Source organism: Dinoponera quadriceps, unplaced genomic scaffold, assembly GCF_001313825.1.
Source record: "Dinoponera quadriceps isolate SergipeBrazil2010 unplaced genomic scaffold, ASM131382v1 scaffold591, whole genome shotgun sequence".
Taxonomy (NCBI): Eukaryota; Metazoa; Arthropoda; class Insecta; order Hymenoptera; family Formicidae; genus Dinoponera; species Dinoponera quadriceps.
Window position 1 is genome coordinate 350850 of NW_014554680.1, and position 14107 is coordinate 364956.

A 14107-nucleotide genomic window follows, 5' to 3' on the forward strand; every position below is an offset into this window, starting at 1 on the left:
CAATTAGTCGATAAGTATGATTAACGAGGACTATCATTTAAGACGCATAAGTAAATTACAACAATCGTCTTACTAATAACAAAGAGAGAAAGAAGAAAACGATTTTTCTCTCTGTTTCCGTTTATCGCGAGTCTTTTTTACGTTTTTGAATCGATAATTGCATCGCTTTCGGAAATTAAAACAACGAAATTGATTGTGCCAAAAATAGCACGGCAGATCAGGCTCATTTTAACGCGGCAAATTTCTATCAGTTTGAAAGTGTTCTTGGTGCTTAAATTTCTTCATATCAAGCACATTTTTAACTTCGATATGTGTCACGTACCTCTTCGTGACTTAAGACATTAGTCTACACATGCTCAAGGAATAATATTACTTTAACATTGCGGAATATATTTCATCAAAAACTTATAATAATAAAATCTTAGGAAATTACAATAAAATACATAGGAAATTCCTGTGTAACATATAATATAGTATATGTAATATAAGAAATAAAATATTTTTTAAAAATGAGAACAATGTTACTATTATTATTAACTTATTAATGAGTGTTTATACGTATTATTACGTATGATAGAGCTAAGAACTATAAAATACATATCCTCATTAACCCTTTGAGGGCTATAAACGCATTATTACACGTTCTCACACAACCATTCAATTTAGGCTATGAACGCATATAATATGTGTGTTCTCACACAACCATTCTCATTCAATTTAAGTTATAAACGGGACCGCGGAAACAAGATTCCGGCACGACGAGGGTATTTTGAAAGGTGGATATTCTCGCTGACCGGGGGAAGGGGCTAACTCAGAAAGGTGGATATTCCGCTGACCGGGGAAAGGGCTAAACTCAGAAAGGTGGATATTCTCGCTGACCGGGAGGTATTTTGAAAGGTGGATATTGGTTGACCGGGGGAAGAGGGTAATTCAGAAAGGCGGATTATTCGCTGACCGGGGAAGAGGGTGTATTTTTGAAAGGTGGATATTGGTTGACCGGGGAAGAGGGTATTTTGAAAGGTGAATATTGGTTGACTGGGGGAAGAGGGTATTTTGAAAGGTGGAGGAGCGGAAGACGACGATCGTACACAGTACCCCCCCTCCCCCCAAAAACACACACACTCGAAAAACAGGCGCTATGCGCTCGCTCACCGTTCCGTCAACCTGAATGCTATGGCAGACGAAAACGGTCTCCTCGAGCACTCCTACGGAGCGCTCTTATATATCCGCCAGCGTGCGAACTCGCTCGCGGTTAATTACTCGGACGGCGCGCCATCTGGCGACGTGCGCCGCTAGCTACGGCGGCGAGGGTGCAGCGCGCGCGAGACTCTCGCGCCTGTCGCACTGCAACCCGGCGGTCGAGCTTCGCTCGATTCGCAACATGTACGATTCGTGAGTCATTTCTGGGCAGAATCATTTTTCTCGCTGTGTATGAGTAAAAGAAGTCGGAAAAAAATATTTCGACATTATTTCAGGCCTCGATTTCCTGTTATAAGCGTCATTTAACCTTCAATGTTTATAACATCTTTTTCTTTTAGGAGGGAAACATACGATTTTCCCATTTGAAAAGAAAAAAATTCATAACTTTTATACGCGTTGAACGAAAACAAAATCCCCATAGATTCACATTCTTGAAAGATGGTCCTTCACAAAAAAAAAAAATGAATCTAATCGCTTGAATGATAGTAGAAGATAAAAAACATGACGTTGCATGTAGAACAGAATGAAGAGACATGCATGTATAAGGAGGAGCTGCTTTACTTTTTCTTAGAAAAGAACTGAGTACGATCATTTCGAGCTACTAAACATTTTAATAAGAACTTTACGATAACATTATTTTCTTATAATTAAATAGAAATTGAAAGATTATAATAATTTTAGAAATAATATACAGGGATAAGTCCAAAGACCTATTAAAAAGCAGATGTATTTCACATTTCGAAATTAGCAAAAAAATTCTGATAGATCCTATATGGTTTTTTTTTTTAATACGGCCACTATTAGTTATATTGTGAAACATGCGAGGCTTGGAAATTAGCATTATTTAATACAAAGATCATTTACAGTTGATAGACGGATTACAGAGAAATTTGACGTCCTATTCCAGCCCGCAATTTTATATTCTTTATGTAACAATAAAGTTCATTCGATGTCTTGAACAATTATTTATTTTGTATTTACTCACGAAGTAACGATAAAATCGTGATTAAAGTTGAAGAAATGGATAGATAAAAGTGATATATTATAAAAATTAACCACTGAGAAACAATTTTAGAAATTTCTCTGTAATCCGTCTATCAACTGTAAATGATCTTCGTATTAAATAATGCTAATTTCCAAGCCTCGCATGTTTCACAATATAACTAATAGTGGCCGTATTAAAAAAAAAAAACCATATAGGATCTATCAGAATTTTTTTGCTAATTTCGAAATGTGAAATACATCTGCTTTTTAATAGGTCTTTGGACTTATNAAATAGGGAGAGAGTCGTTTTGTATTAATACATTTTTTTCTAATTTAAACTTATTTATTAAAAAAAAAAACATTTTTCATAAAGGAGAACGACCAAAATATTTAATATAAGCTAGATATCAGACATATAAATACATTTCTTCAATGAATACAGCATATAGTCCTGATCCATTTACCTTCTCAATTATCTGTTCAGCTGTAAAAGTTACAGAAGTTCTGTTTATTGCACAGAAGAACAAGATGACTTTGTCGCGATAATTTTGTACCTATCTCACATGAATGCATCATAATGAGTGTTCCAGCGAAACCTGATCCATCTATCCTGATATATCAGGGAGTTATTTACACCGGTAAATAATGTCATAACGCTACGAGAGGGATAGCATATCGCAGCATATATGGTTTTTTTTTTATCGCGATTACCTGCATAGTGAACCACGGAAATCCACCTGGCTTCATTACGTGGTAAGAAAGTACACAGTTCTAAAATGTGCATATCATCAGAATGACTTAACGCTAACATTACGTCGAATGGCAATAAAAAAGATGCAAAAAGAAAAAATAAGAAAACATTGGAAATAAATAAAAAATTAGAAAACAAAATGTTTGTGACCCAGACTTTAGGTAAAAATTGAAAGAAACGTGGAAAATACACATTTTTTAACTTTAGAAAAATTTATATTTTAACCATGAATTTCTATTCATATGACTTGGTCAGTTTGTTATCTGAGTCACTGTGCCGGGTCATATTTATCTTCTTGTCATACACACAATTCGAACCGTATGCTATTTGGTAGCATGCCAGATAAAAATAATCATCAATATTGAATCTTAACTTTAACAAGCCGGATGAGTTTATGACAAGCCCATAATCTAATCACAATTCTCAACCGCAGCATGTTGTCAGACAATAGTTATCATCGATATTTAAATTTGACTTAAACAGGATGAATGAATTCATGATATACTTATAATCTAATCGTAATTCTTAACCAACCGCACATAGAAGAGGAGAAAACGTAGTAAACAGAAATGAAGAAAAACATATTCTCCCTCATCTCTTATATTTAAATAATAAGATTTGTATCTCTTAAATTTTAAACACGCCTTTAATACGTCCCAAATCGGGACGTAAGACGCTTGAAAGACATAACAAAGACGTCATCCAGATAATTTTTTAGACATCTCTTATAATACATCTTTAAAATGACATCATATTGTGTAGACATTAAATATCGATTCTTACAAATACCCAGAACTTGCTCGATAAAAAAAGTTCTAAACTAAAATTGAATCCTAATGGTTTAACCCGGGAATTAACGAAGAATTCACGAGTGAAAGAAAGAAAAATATGCATGGAATATATTTAATATGTATATATATTTAAATATATATCAATTCTATTTCAATGTAACATGGAAATGTTTCGGACAGGTTCATAGGAGACTTACAAGTAGAATCGTTGATGCAGAACAAGATGGTACGAGAGATGGATAAACCAAAGACCTGGCAAATTTCAAGTATTCTAGAGATGAAAATTTGGAAGGAAACTGACGCTGTGCTGATCCGATGCTTATTCCAACATCCGTCAAGTTCGTCCCAGGGCTTAGCGCAGGTTTTGATGAAGATCGTGTAACTTTCGATCTAAGGCATAGTACGGTATACATCGACGTCGGCCGTACCTCGATTCGTGACCGCTACAATAAAAAATTATTTAGAGATGCCTTTAAAAATCATGTAATTTTAGAGCGGCTTAAGCCTTTTATTTAAACACTATTTTTGATACTTGCTTCTCAACGAAGTCTTTCATCGGTCTCTTAGTTTATTTATTTCGGAAATTACAACACTCATCCATGTAACAAGGATATCCACATGATAGAATAAAGGAACAGCAACTGTTTATTTATCATTATATATCGAAACAAACATGATTTTGGTCGAAGGAAATAGAATGTCTGCTTCCTATGAAGCAAATACAAGATTCTTATAAGAGAACACGAGGAAGTGTCCCCTCTTACGGCATTTTACTTATTTTATATACGTTGTAAAGCAGCTAAAAATAAGAAGTATTTTTTATATGAAAGGTTTCTCGTATGCATGTGTTAAGCATCGAAACAAACCATCCAAGAAAATGCGATAAAGAAAAACAGTTTTCCACGATACGATCAGTCACAGGACGTCGCAACCGATTCATTACCTCATATGTTTGATGTAATGAACAATAAATAAAATGACTCGAAATAAATGGCTCAATTAGTCGATAAGTATATTTCACGAGTACTGTCATTTAATACTCATAAATAACATGTAACAATCGTCCTATCAATAATAAATAGAAGGGAACGATTTTCCTCTTTATCTGCGCTCATCATCATTGTAAACTTTCTCTTTTCCGTTTTTCGATCACTAATTGCATCGCTTTCAGAAATTGAGACAACGAAATCGAGACTCCGGATAAATAAAGAGCATGTGCGAGAAATGGCATCTTTCTTAAGGCACGGCCGGTTAGACCTACACTCGCCCGGCAAATTTCCAGCAGTTTCAAGCTGTTCTTGGTGTTTGAAGTTTCTTCATATCCAAGCATTTTTAACTCTGATATGTCACATATCTCTTTATGATTCAAGACACCAGTCTGCAACACGCATAAGGAGTAATATTAATTAATTTTAATATTACAGGATATATTTTATTAAAAGCTAGATAACTTATTTTAATAACAGAAATACATAGAAAATTTCCAAATGTTAGAATACTAAGAAGAGAGCACAATACTACTATTATATTATTTTACATTACTATTAATAATTTATACATTATCATATATGATAAAGCTAAAGAATATAAATATACCCTCATTAATTCTCGTAGACACGAGCGGTAAATATGATAAATAGCCACTTCCGACGGGAATCCGAGGTATTGTTTTATATCCGCTCGATCGACGAACGCGAGATCTATAGCTTCCGTCATGTTACTCGTCGTTAGAATTAAAACGTTCGGATATCGTTTGATTTGATCTAATTGTGTAAGTAAAGCATTCACAACACGTATAGAGTCAGACGGTTCGGTACCATTAGCGCACGATTTACGTGCGTGCGCTAACGATTCTACTTCATCAATCAGAATGCATATCAGTGCTTTTGTGTCTTGGACCAGATTTCTTATCTCGTCAAACAGCTTCATAACGAGCTTCCCACTCTGCAACAAAATACAGATTTATCTGACATTAGACAATATAGTAACTCCCTGCTCGACTAAGTGAGAAAAACAATAGAATATAAGTTTTTCAAGAAATAGAAACCTTACGGATAAAGATAGATAAGAAAAAAAAGTCTTACCTCGGAAAACCACTTAGAAAATAGACTATGACTATTAATTTCGATGAATTCTCCATGAGTGAAATAATCTCTCATACGAATGACAGCTTTTTGAGCCAAAGCTTTGCATAAGCTGGTCTTTCCTGTACCTGGAGGACCGTGCAGCAATATTACTTTATTCCAACTTATAACATTAGAATTAACGCCACGATCAGAAAATAACATTGTTGTCTCCACATAATGCAACAACTACAAGAAGAAAAAGTGATTCAAGATTATTGCGCAGAAAATATATTCCCAAAAGAAAAACAGTTTTCCACGATACGATCAGTCACAGGACGGTTGCAACACTTGTTTCAATGAGTTTCGTAACACATCTCACGTCAAATATGAAAACGTTTTCCTGAGAATTATTGAAAAACGAATTCTCTTATTGGACATAGCATGCATTACAAAGTTTATACAAAAAATGTTGCAACTATCCTGTGATTAAGTGCAATATATAAAAATTAATTGCATTATGTGCATAACTTCACTAACATCGTTCTTTATATTACTATCATAAAACAAATGTTGCCATATGTGATGAAATTCTATCGAAGGTAACACCCAGTGAGATGCAACCGACAGTTCCTCAGAGTCACTCTGCAATGTTTCTGTTGCAGCCATCTCTTGTGTCAAACTGTAGATGTAAAACTTAAATACAGCCTCTTGAATATAGACCTTTTCTTTCTGAAAAAAATTTGATATATTCACATATTTAAATACATTAGCATATATTTAATGCAAGCACAAGACATGATTTAAGTAACAAGTTGGTATGAAAAAGAGTTAATATGATTGACAATACCTCAAGGCTGCTATAATCTGAGCATACCATAGACTCGACATGTTCCTTTAATACAAGATTTGTGCAATCTTTACCATATATAATAGTATCAAGATAAATTTCCAACCACGTTGAGAGCTCTGTGTTAACAGCTTCTAAAATTTGTTCCTTCGATAAAGTACTGGAACAAATATGAGCAAATTGTACAATTTCATTAAGTCATAGTAAAATGTAAATCTCTGTAAGCCTTCTTTCTTAAACAGACTTTTAAGAACGATACTTTGAACTAAATTTTTAACTCAAATTTGCAAATTGTTAAATTACAATTAACAATGACGATTTTAATATGTTGCATTTTATTATTTCAGCGAAAGTTGCAACTTGGTGAAAGAGTGCATAAACAGAAATATTATCAAGTGAGTTTGATGAGATAAAATTATAGAATGTAGTATAAATAATACCTGTAGGAATGTTGACATATCTCCAAATGTAACTCACACCCCATGCTTTCCTGTGCGTTGACTTTTACGGATTGGTAAAGTATGATAATATAACAAACGAGAGAAAACAGTCACTGTACCGTGTAGTAAATATCAGGAGCTTTATCTTATATTTTTCTTACGAGTATCTGTTCCTTCTGAAGTAACAAAATACTACTCTAAAATACTTATTTTTTAAGTAATTACTGTCAAATGCGTACAGTCGTGCATGTATGTACAAAATTCAAAATTTAAAATCGTTATAATCGCGAAATAAATACACCATTGACGAGGTAAGAATAAAGACCGCCAGCCTTAGGCTGATATTACACGCGTCGTACGACGAGCATTATCAGATGTTGATTGGCTGTTGGATAAAGAATTTCAAGGGTCTCTAAATTTCTAAACGCCAATCGGCATAACTCCAACAAACTCGTCGCACGACATGTAATACCAGCCTTAAGGGGGTAGCCTGGTGTAGCAACTTCAAAAAATCGATTCTTTTTTTTGGCTTAATCGAAAGTTTTTCACCTGTAGAAAATGTTCCCTAAGTCCCAAAAATAAATTCAAAATTTTGCGGGTCGAAACGAGCTCGCTAAGTACGCATGCGTAAGTGTTCCCAGAGGTCCCAGAGCCACAGTGCTCACGAGAGTTTTAAAATGCCTTTAGAAACTCTTGTAGTCTGTTGGTAAGGGTGCCTCCTCGTGCGAAATAACTTCAGTAAACGTAATTTACTTCATACAATCAAATCTATCGTGATAATTGGTAATTGGGTAATTGAGACGATTTGATTGGCTGACGCAAGTTACGCCACATGGAGAAGCAACCTGATACGGACTTTAAAAGTGTGAACGTTGCGAGTGTTTAATGGAACGCACCCTATGTTACGGTTGTGATCCCTTAGACGCTGCAAACGCTTTGAAATGTCCAAAGAGCCATGGTTGGTCCATATGGCGTTTCAAAACATTTGCAGCGTCGAATGGTTTGCACCCTATGCTAAGCGCTCATTAAATTCTTTTGCTGAACGCGGATATTTTTTTTAGAAATTCGCAAGCTGTGAATGAATGCGAAAGAGCCGGTGTTCCTTTAACATGATAGACTGTCTTGGATGTTAAGGTATCGTCGTGTCATGTCGTCCCTCGTACAGATAGACGGCAGTTTGGGCGAAGGTGTAAGTATTATTGACATTACATTGACCTTACAATACAATCCCCGAATATCGTCATTTTTATTCGAATAAAATATATCAGATATATATTAATATATGATAAAATCCTTATATCTTAAAGTAGAATATGCTTGAAACTTGAAGTTTTCTCTCATAATGTATCATTTAATATTGCACGATATCCTTCTGAGATATTTCTTGTTGCAGAATTCAAGTTCTACAACTGTTATTAATAAATGATTTACATATATTTCATGAAACGATACCTTTTGCTTTTTCCATTCTTTGTTCTAGACTTTCTTTGATACACATTTCTCCAGAAGATACAGCGTTTTGACTTTTGCATGACTTCTTATTCACAGGGTGGACAAGTGCTAAGGATCGCGTTGACTCTGAGCACACTGTATGGTATTCCTATTGAGATCACAAACATACGTGCTGGAAGGCCTAAACCTGGCCTAGCTGCGCAACATTTGCAATGTACAGTATAATGAAAATAATATGAGATTCTGTGTTTATCGTTAAGACTGGAACCTGAACAATTTCTGCTTCATGTCACAGGTGTGGAAATTGCTAAACAAATGTGCAATGCTGAGGTAATAGGTGGATACAAAGGATCCACACGTTTGGAATACCATCCTGGTCCACTGGTTAAGCATAAGAAGGTGTTTGAGGCTGACACGAAAACCGCCGGATGTATTTGCTTATTGGCTCAAGTAGCTCTGCCTTGTGTTCTCTTCTTGCCATGTGACGAGCCGGTCAATATTGTCCTCAAGGGTGGCACAAACGTGCCGATGGGACCGCAAATAGAGTATCTGACGGATGTGTTCCGACCGATGCTGAAGAGATTCGGAGCAGACTTTCATGATACGATCCACAAGAGGTACACATGTTCAATCCGTTGTACCTAAGCACGAACCGCCCACCGTTTGTTACTTCACACTTCTCATGTTAATATTAATCACAAATAAAGGGGATTTTATCCGAAGGGCGGTGGCGAAGTATCGTTGCAAGTATCGCCGATCCGTAACTTAAATGCGGTTACTTTAGTCGATCCGGGAGTACCGCAGAAAATAGGAGGATCGTCTTTCGTCTCCGGTGCCGTTCATATCAATGTATGGCGTTGCTCTCGTCGAGTTTGCTGAACAAATCTCAAGCCGAATTCCGGATGTAATCTGTCGTGTATCTTGCAGGCGGCGCGTAAGATGGCGAACGACGCTAAAACGGCTCTAACGAATGCACTGACTGAAAACAACATGCGGGTGCCACCGATCAACATTCAGAGTGTCAAGGAATACGCGAAAGCTGGAAACGCGTCTGGCATCAAGTAAGAAACTTTTGTACTAAGGGACATTGAAAATGCCCTACTTAGAAGGATGTACCGGGTCTTTCGGATGCTCAAGTCCCGGTCTACAACAAGTATCTTAAGCTTTAAGAAGTTGACCAATCACAGTTAATTATTACTCTTCACATTCGACTGTGATTGATCAATTTCTTAAAGCTTAAAGCGTCTATTATAGATCAGTCTTGCTTGACGACGTCAAAAGCAAGAAAATGCCTAAAATTCCTACGAAACCCTAATATCTCGGAATTCACGTTATTTCCAAATTCTGACAAGCGTTTCCTGCCTTCTTATTCTGCAACTTGTGACGATGATTTCGTTAAAAGTTACAGAATAAGGACGCCGATCCTTGGTCTCTCCTTTCTTCTCTTATTATCGAGGTATTGGCAGTTTTTGCACAGCCAAAGCGCGACCACCTATATTCAAGCGAGATATGATTTCACACTAGCATAGTGTGCGTCACCAGCACCAATTGCAATTTCGGTGGATCCGGGTTGGACTCCGGCCCCCGAGATGCACGGTCGTCGGGTGAAATGGCGGCCAAGGAGATCCTGAAGCCGCTCTTAGCCGGCGCCTGCGTCGACGAGCGCATGCAAGACCAAGTAAGCGGCACGTCGCGGACTAAACGCGGCGGCTCGACTTTCCTTCGGCTCATCGTCGCGTCGTGTTGCAGATGATCATTCTGATGACGCTAGCGAAAGGTGTCTCGAAGATCAAGGTCGGCGATAAGCAGCTCACTTCCCACACGGATACCGCCATACGGGTCGCGGAAATGATGTTGGCCGACCGCGGGCTTCGTTTCGACCTCTCGGAGAGCACCGACGACAGGGGCGCTTCATCCTACGTTCTGGAGTGCCAAGGATGCGGACTGTTCAGCGAGAATTCGTCCGTACCAAAACCGCACGAGAGCGCACTTCAGACGCCGAAACGTCCGCGGTTTTCCGATTCTCTCGACGCGAGCGATCAATAGTCGCGTTCACGTCCACACTTATAACGTTCTCTCTCTCTCTCTCTCTCTCTCTGTGTGTGAATTCTCAATGTTAAGTCGAGGATCTCCGAGCACGAGAGCATCGCGAAGTCGTTCGAGCAACACAATAATAAAATAACAGATAATAATTATCATACAGTAAATTATTTGTTACATACATACATACATACACATCATTTTTCACAGGTACAGAATAACTTGACGTGTCGCCGTGAAAGTTCGAATCACTCGTACGCGCGACTTACCACTTTTGGGGAAAAATTGAACGAGGAGGGGTCGAAACTAATCCTGTTTCAGTCTGAAAAACGGCTCGATCGCTCGTAGGAATTCCTCCTCGAAGTTCTCGCATGAGAAACGGCTTACGGATGACCTGCGGGAAGCGAAGTTCTCTATCAATCTCGCGATGTCGGATCACGAGCGTTTTATCGTGTCGCGTATTCGTACCTGGCAGCGACTCGAATAGCGTCTCGGTCATTCTGGTTCATGTATATGATGTACCCCAGTGTTCTGCCGTACTCCTCCTCGGTCTCCGCGAGGAAACCGTTCGTGCTGCCCGTATGCGTTTCTATGATGTCCGTGCTGGAAAATTGCAGGGTAGCCCCTCTCGTCAGAGTAAGATCTTTCTCCGTAACGCTCTGATCATTGAAAGCACGATCGCGTACCTTGGTCCACCGGAGGCGTGAGCCACCATAATCAGTCCCGCGGCCATGCATTCTACGATGCTGATGCCAAAGTGCTCGTTCCACATGGTGTGCAGGCCGATCGTGGCCCTCCGAAGTTCCGACACGAGCTCGGCGTACGGAATGTTAAGCTTGAACTCGACGTTATCCTCCAGAGCTAAGTGTTTCGCGAGGTCCTCCATGTCCTTGACGCGCGCCTCATCCTCGGCGTCTCGACAGGAGCCGATACAGATTAATTTCACCTTGAACATCGATCAATCTCGCGTCGTATTTTCACGTTCCTTCGGAATGAATCGTCCGGCTCACCTTTTCCCAGATTTCCTCGTGGACGATCGATCTCAGCTCGAACATCGCCCTCAGCATAAGCGGATGGTTCTTCTCCGGCCTGAACTGCGCGACCGCCACTATGCGTATGCAGTCGCCCTTCTCCTCGTCGCTGAGGAGCGGCAATTCGGTCAGGTGTTCCACGCTGCACGGCGGATACACAAGGTGCGTCTTCAGCGGGCATTTCCAGATGGAATTGATATGGTCCTCCGTCCACGAGGAGTTCACCATCACGGTTTCGGCGCAACTGCCGACCCAGCCGTATAACTAAAACCGTGTAACGATCCACTTGTCAAGTAACCATTTGGAGGCGGCGTTAGATCAAGCAATTACGTCGCACGGTATACTTACGAACGCGAACAGATTGTAATAAAGGAGCTTTCCCATCGTGAAGAACGGATTCCTGGCGATGATCCTTCGATTGTTATACGTCGTTACTCTCCTATAGACGTACTTGAGCATATCGTGCGAGATAGTAGGGTAATGCGTGTACGATCCGACACGGCAACCGCCGATGTACTTGAACAGAGGATATGTAAACGCGTAACCCATTGTGTCGATGTATATGTCTGCAATTTAAGAGCAATCTCACTCTTTGACTGACGTCACATTCTTATACGCTGTTGAAATGCTACCTGCTTTTGTCAGTGAAAATTTGTAAGGATTGTTTGCCAGTGCTGGGTGTATACATGTGTGTATACATGTATAAATTCAATATATTACCTGGCAGAAGACTGTTCAATGCCTCGATACCCAGCCAAATGGATCCTAGACTTTGTCCCAGAAGAGTAAAGTAGGGATACATGGAAGCTTCCACCCACTTTCGCCTGTGCAGATAGATAAATTCGATATTTCGCTGTAGCTTCACATTGAATACCTTTTCAGTTCTGCTGAGTATCTCCTCGGGACCTGCGTAAAGATCACCGGTGTATATGGCTATGTGCACATCAGGATATCTGAAATCAACGCAGATAGTGACGATAAGAAACACAATGAAAAGCAACGGTAGTGACACAAATCTTACATTTGACTTGGAAAATATTGTCATGTATCTTTTAACGACATCAGATGCGATAGATACATACTTATTCTGTATAGCGTGCACTGCATACCAAAGCACTCTTTCACCACCTCCACCTGCGTCGCAATACGGATGAAAGATCCCGACGACAGTGCCTTTCTCTTGCCTTGCTTTCCTCTTTCTCGAGTACATCTTTCTCCATTTTATCAATAGCAGTGGCAGGAAAATCAGTCCGCAAATTATTTTACAGGCAGCTATTATCAGTAACATATTTATGGATATGATTACGAGTATCCTGCAAAGACAAGTGTATATGTATTGGCGTATCAAATTAAATGTATCTTGCATTGATATGTTTTTTTCATTGTAAAAATTATTCCTTCTTATCAACACCAAACTATTGTCGCGATACAACCAAGATTTATGACCAACTAAATCAGCATCAATCAATTTTGCAACCAAATATACATTTCTATGTAAAGTAAAATGATATCATGCGATTCAAGATTGCGAGGTGACGAATCTGATAAAAGAATGACGAAATGAGGGGATACAGTTTCGAGGAGCTAAAAGTGGTTCTTAGTAAACTAGGTAGAACTCAACTTGTAATTACACACCGATAAATTTATACACCATGCAGAGGATCGCACTACTGAGACATTCACGCGGTATGTGTGTCCTTACATTAAGGAGTAAAGAATCATGCTTGCGGCCTTTCGCGCGAGTCACATGGAGCGGTTGGACTCGTTTGCCGACGTGTAACTGCGAGCGATCTTAATCACAAAATGGTTAATCTCGCATGAGGTCGCGTCTCACGAGGATTTAACCTCGCAATCGCATCTTCGCGAGGGACACTTCCTTTACTGGCGATTAACGCAGGCACGAATGTCGATTCGCGAGAATCAAATGTAATCGAGTACAACTAACTTCTCACTGAAAAAATCGGTGTTCCTCGGGACGTCCTGAGGAACGAGATAAACAACAGCGGACGCCGGCCGAAAGCTGTTGTCGCTTCTATAGCGTGTATAGCGGAGATGTCAAACCACAGATAGATTTAAATCCGAGCTCGCTTCGAATCGCAACGGTTCATCGCATCTCTCCGTGATCGCTTCTGTTTCTTGGGAGGTGAAAATTCGAGAAAAATAGGAGATACTGTAAAATTCATAACACATCGAGCCGTGCGCTGCTTAACAGCTGGATGTCATACAGGGTGTCTCCGAGGCTGTGAAGACAAATTCTATTGGCTGCGTTCAGCAGAGAAAGCAGCAACTGAGTAAAATTCCGTGAATTTGATTAATGTATGCTCTTAAGCCCGTATCTGATTACGGATTGGGGATTGAGATTAAATTAAATTTGGCCAATCGGTACAAAGTTAACTAAACTCGGATTTGGTGAAATTTAGTGAATTTTGCACTGATTGGTCAAATTTCAATTCAATCTCAAACTTCAATCCGTTGTCTGACACGGGCCTTAATCTTGATTAAATC

At 39.1% G+C, this 14107-nt stretch overlaps 3 protein-coding genes across 8 annotated transcripts; 1 reads left to right on the plus strand and 2 right to left on the minus strand.

The window, feature by feature from the left end:
* Positions 1-3895: 3895 nt before the first annotated feature.
* On the minus strand, positions 3896-7370 carry LOC106740798 (pachytene checkpoint protein 2 homolog). Of its 2 annotated transcripts, none has more exons than XM_014612183.1 (6): positions 7080-7370; positions 6640-6799; positions 6347-6521; positions 5811-5938; positions 5323-5670; positions 3896-5104 (listed from the first exon to the last, which is right to left on the minus strand). In XM_014612183.1, the coding sequence occupies exons 1-6, from the start codon at positions 7121-7123 to the stop codon at positions 4844-4846; spliced, it is 1116 nt and encodes a 371-aa protein (XP_014467669.1). In that variant the 5' UTR covers positions 7124-7370; the 3' UTR covers positions 3896-4843. The 2 variants fall into 2 exon arrangements, with proteins under 2 accessions (XP_014467669.1, XP_014467668.1); XM_014612182.1 differs by having other exon boundaries at positions 5811-6038; positions 6330-6521.
* Positions 7371-8025: 655 nt separating this feature from the next.
* On the plus strand, positions 8026-10726 carry LOC106740825 (RNA 3'-terminal phosphate cyclase). The gene is made up of 8 exons (XM_014612257.1): positions 8026-8079; positions 8141-8268; positions 8628-8745; positions 8827-9148; positions 9239-9380; positions 9459-9592; positions 10056-10209; positions 10281-10726. The coding sequence occupies exons 2-8, from the start codon at positions 8206-8208 to the stop codon at positions 10575-10577; spliced, it is 1230 nt and encodes a 409-aa protein (XP_014467743.1). The 5' UTR covers positions 8026-8079; positions 8141-8205; the 3' UTR covers positions 10578-10726.
* LOC106740824 (GDP-Man:Man(3)GlcNAc(2)-PP-Dol alpha-1,2-mannosyltransferase) lies at positions 10721-13805 on the minus strand. 5 transcript variants are annotated; one of them, XM_014612256.1, is made up of 8 exons: positions 13305-13805; positions 12685-12915; positions 12323-12555; positions 11951-12168; positions 11582-11866; positions 11258-11517; positions 11040-11174; positions 10878-10965 (listed from the first exon to the last, which is right to left on the minus strand). In XM_014612256.1, exons 1-8 carry the CDS (start codon positions 13322-13324, stop codon positions 10878-10880), a joined length of 1470 nt encoding a protein of 489 aa, XP_014467742.1. In that variant the 5' UTR covers positions 13325-13805. The 5 variants fall into 5 exon arrangements, with proteins under 5 accessions (XP_014467741.1, XP_014467740.1, XP_014467738.1 ...); XM_014612255.1 differs by having other exon boundaries at positions 10721-10965; positions 12323-12915; positions 13555-13805; XM_014612254.1 differs by having other exon boundaries at positions 10721-10965; positions 12323-12915; positions 13548-13805.
* Between the last annotated feature and the right edge of the window lie 302 nt (positions 13806-14107).

Coding starts and splice junctions, on each gene's coding strand:
- LOC106740798 (XM_014612182.1), bottom strand. CDS start 7,123: ATGGGGTGTGAGTTACATTTGGAGATATGTCAACATTCCTACAG. Junction 6,039..6,329: donor ATAGTAATATAAAGAACGAT/GTTAGTGAAGTT, acceptor TTCTTCTTGTAG/TTGTTGCATTATGTGGAGAC. Junction 5,105..5,322: donor GTCTACGAGAATTAATGAGG/GTATATTTATAT, acceptor TGCGTGTTGCAG/ACTGGTGTCTTGAATCATAA.
- LOC106740825 (XM_014612257.1), top strand. CDS start 8,206: ATGTTAAGGTATCGTCGTGTCATGTCGTCCCTCGTACAGATAGACGGC. Junction 8,746..8,826: donor AGCTGCGCAACATTTGCAAT/GTACAGTATAAT, acceptor TTCATGTCACAG/GTGTGGAAATTGCTAAACAA. Junction 9,381..9,458: donor CCGGTGCCGTTCATATCAAT/GTATGGCGTTGC, acceptor TGTATCTTGCAG/GCGGCGCGTAAGATGGCGAA.
- LOC106740824 (XM_014612252.1), bottom strand. CDS start 13,324: ATGATTCTTTACTCCTTAAT. Junction 12,916..13,304: donor ATGATTCTTTACTCCTTAAT/GTAAGGACACAC, acceptor TTGTCTTTGCAG/GATACTCGTAATCATATCCA. Junction 10,966..11,039: donor GCTATTCGAGTCGCTGCCAG/GTACGAATACGC, acceptor CGCTTCCCGCAG/GTCATCCGTAAGCCGTTTCT.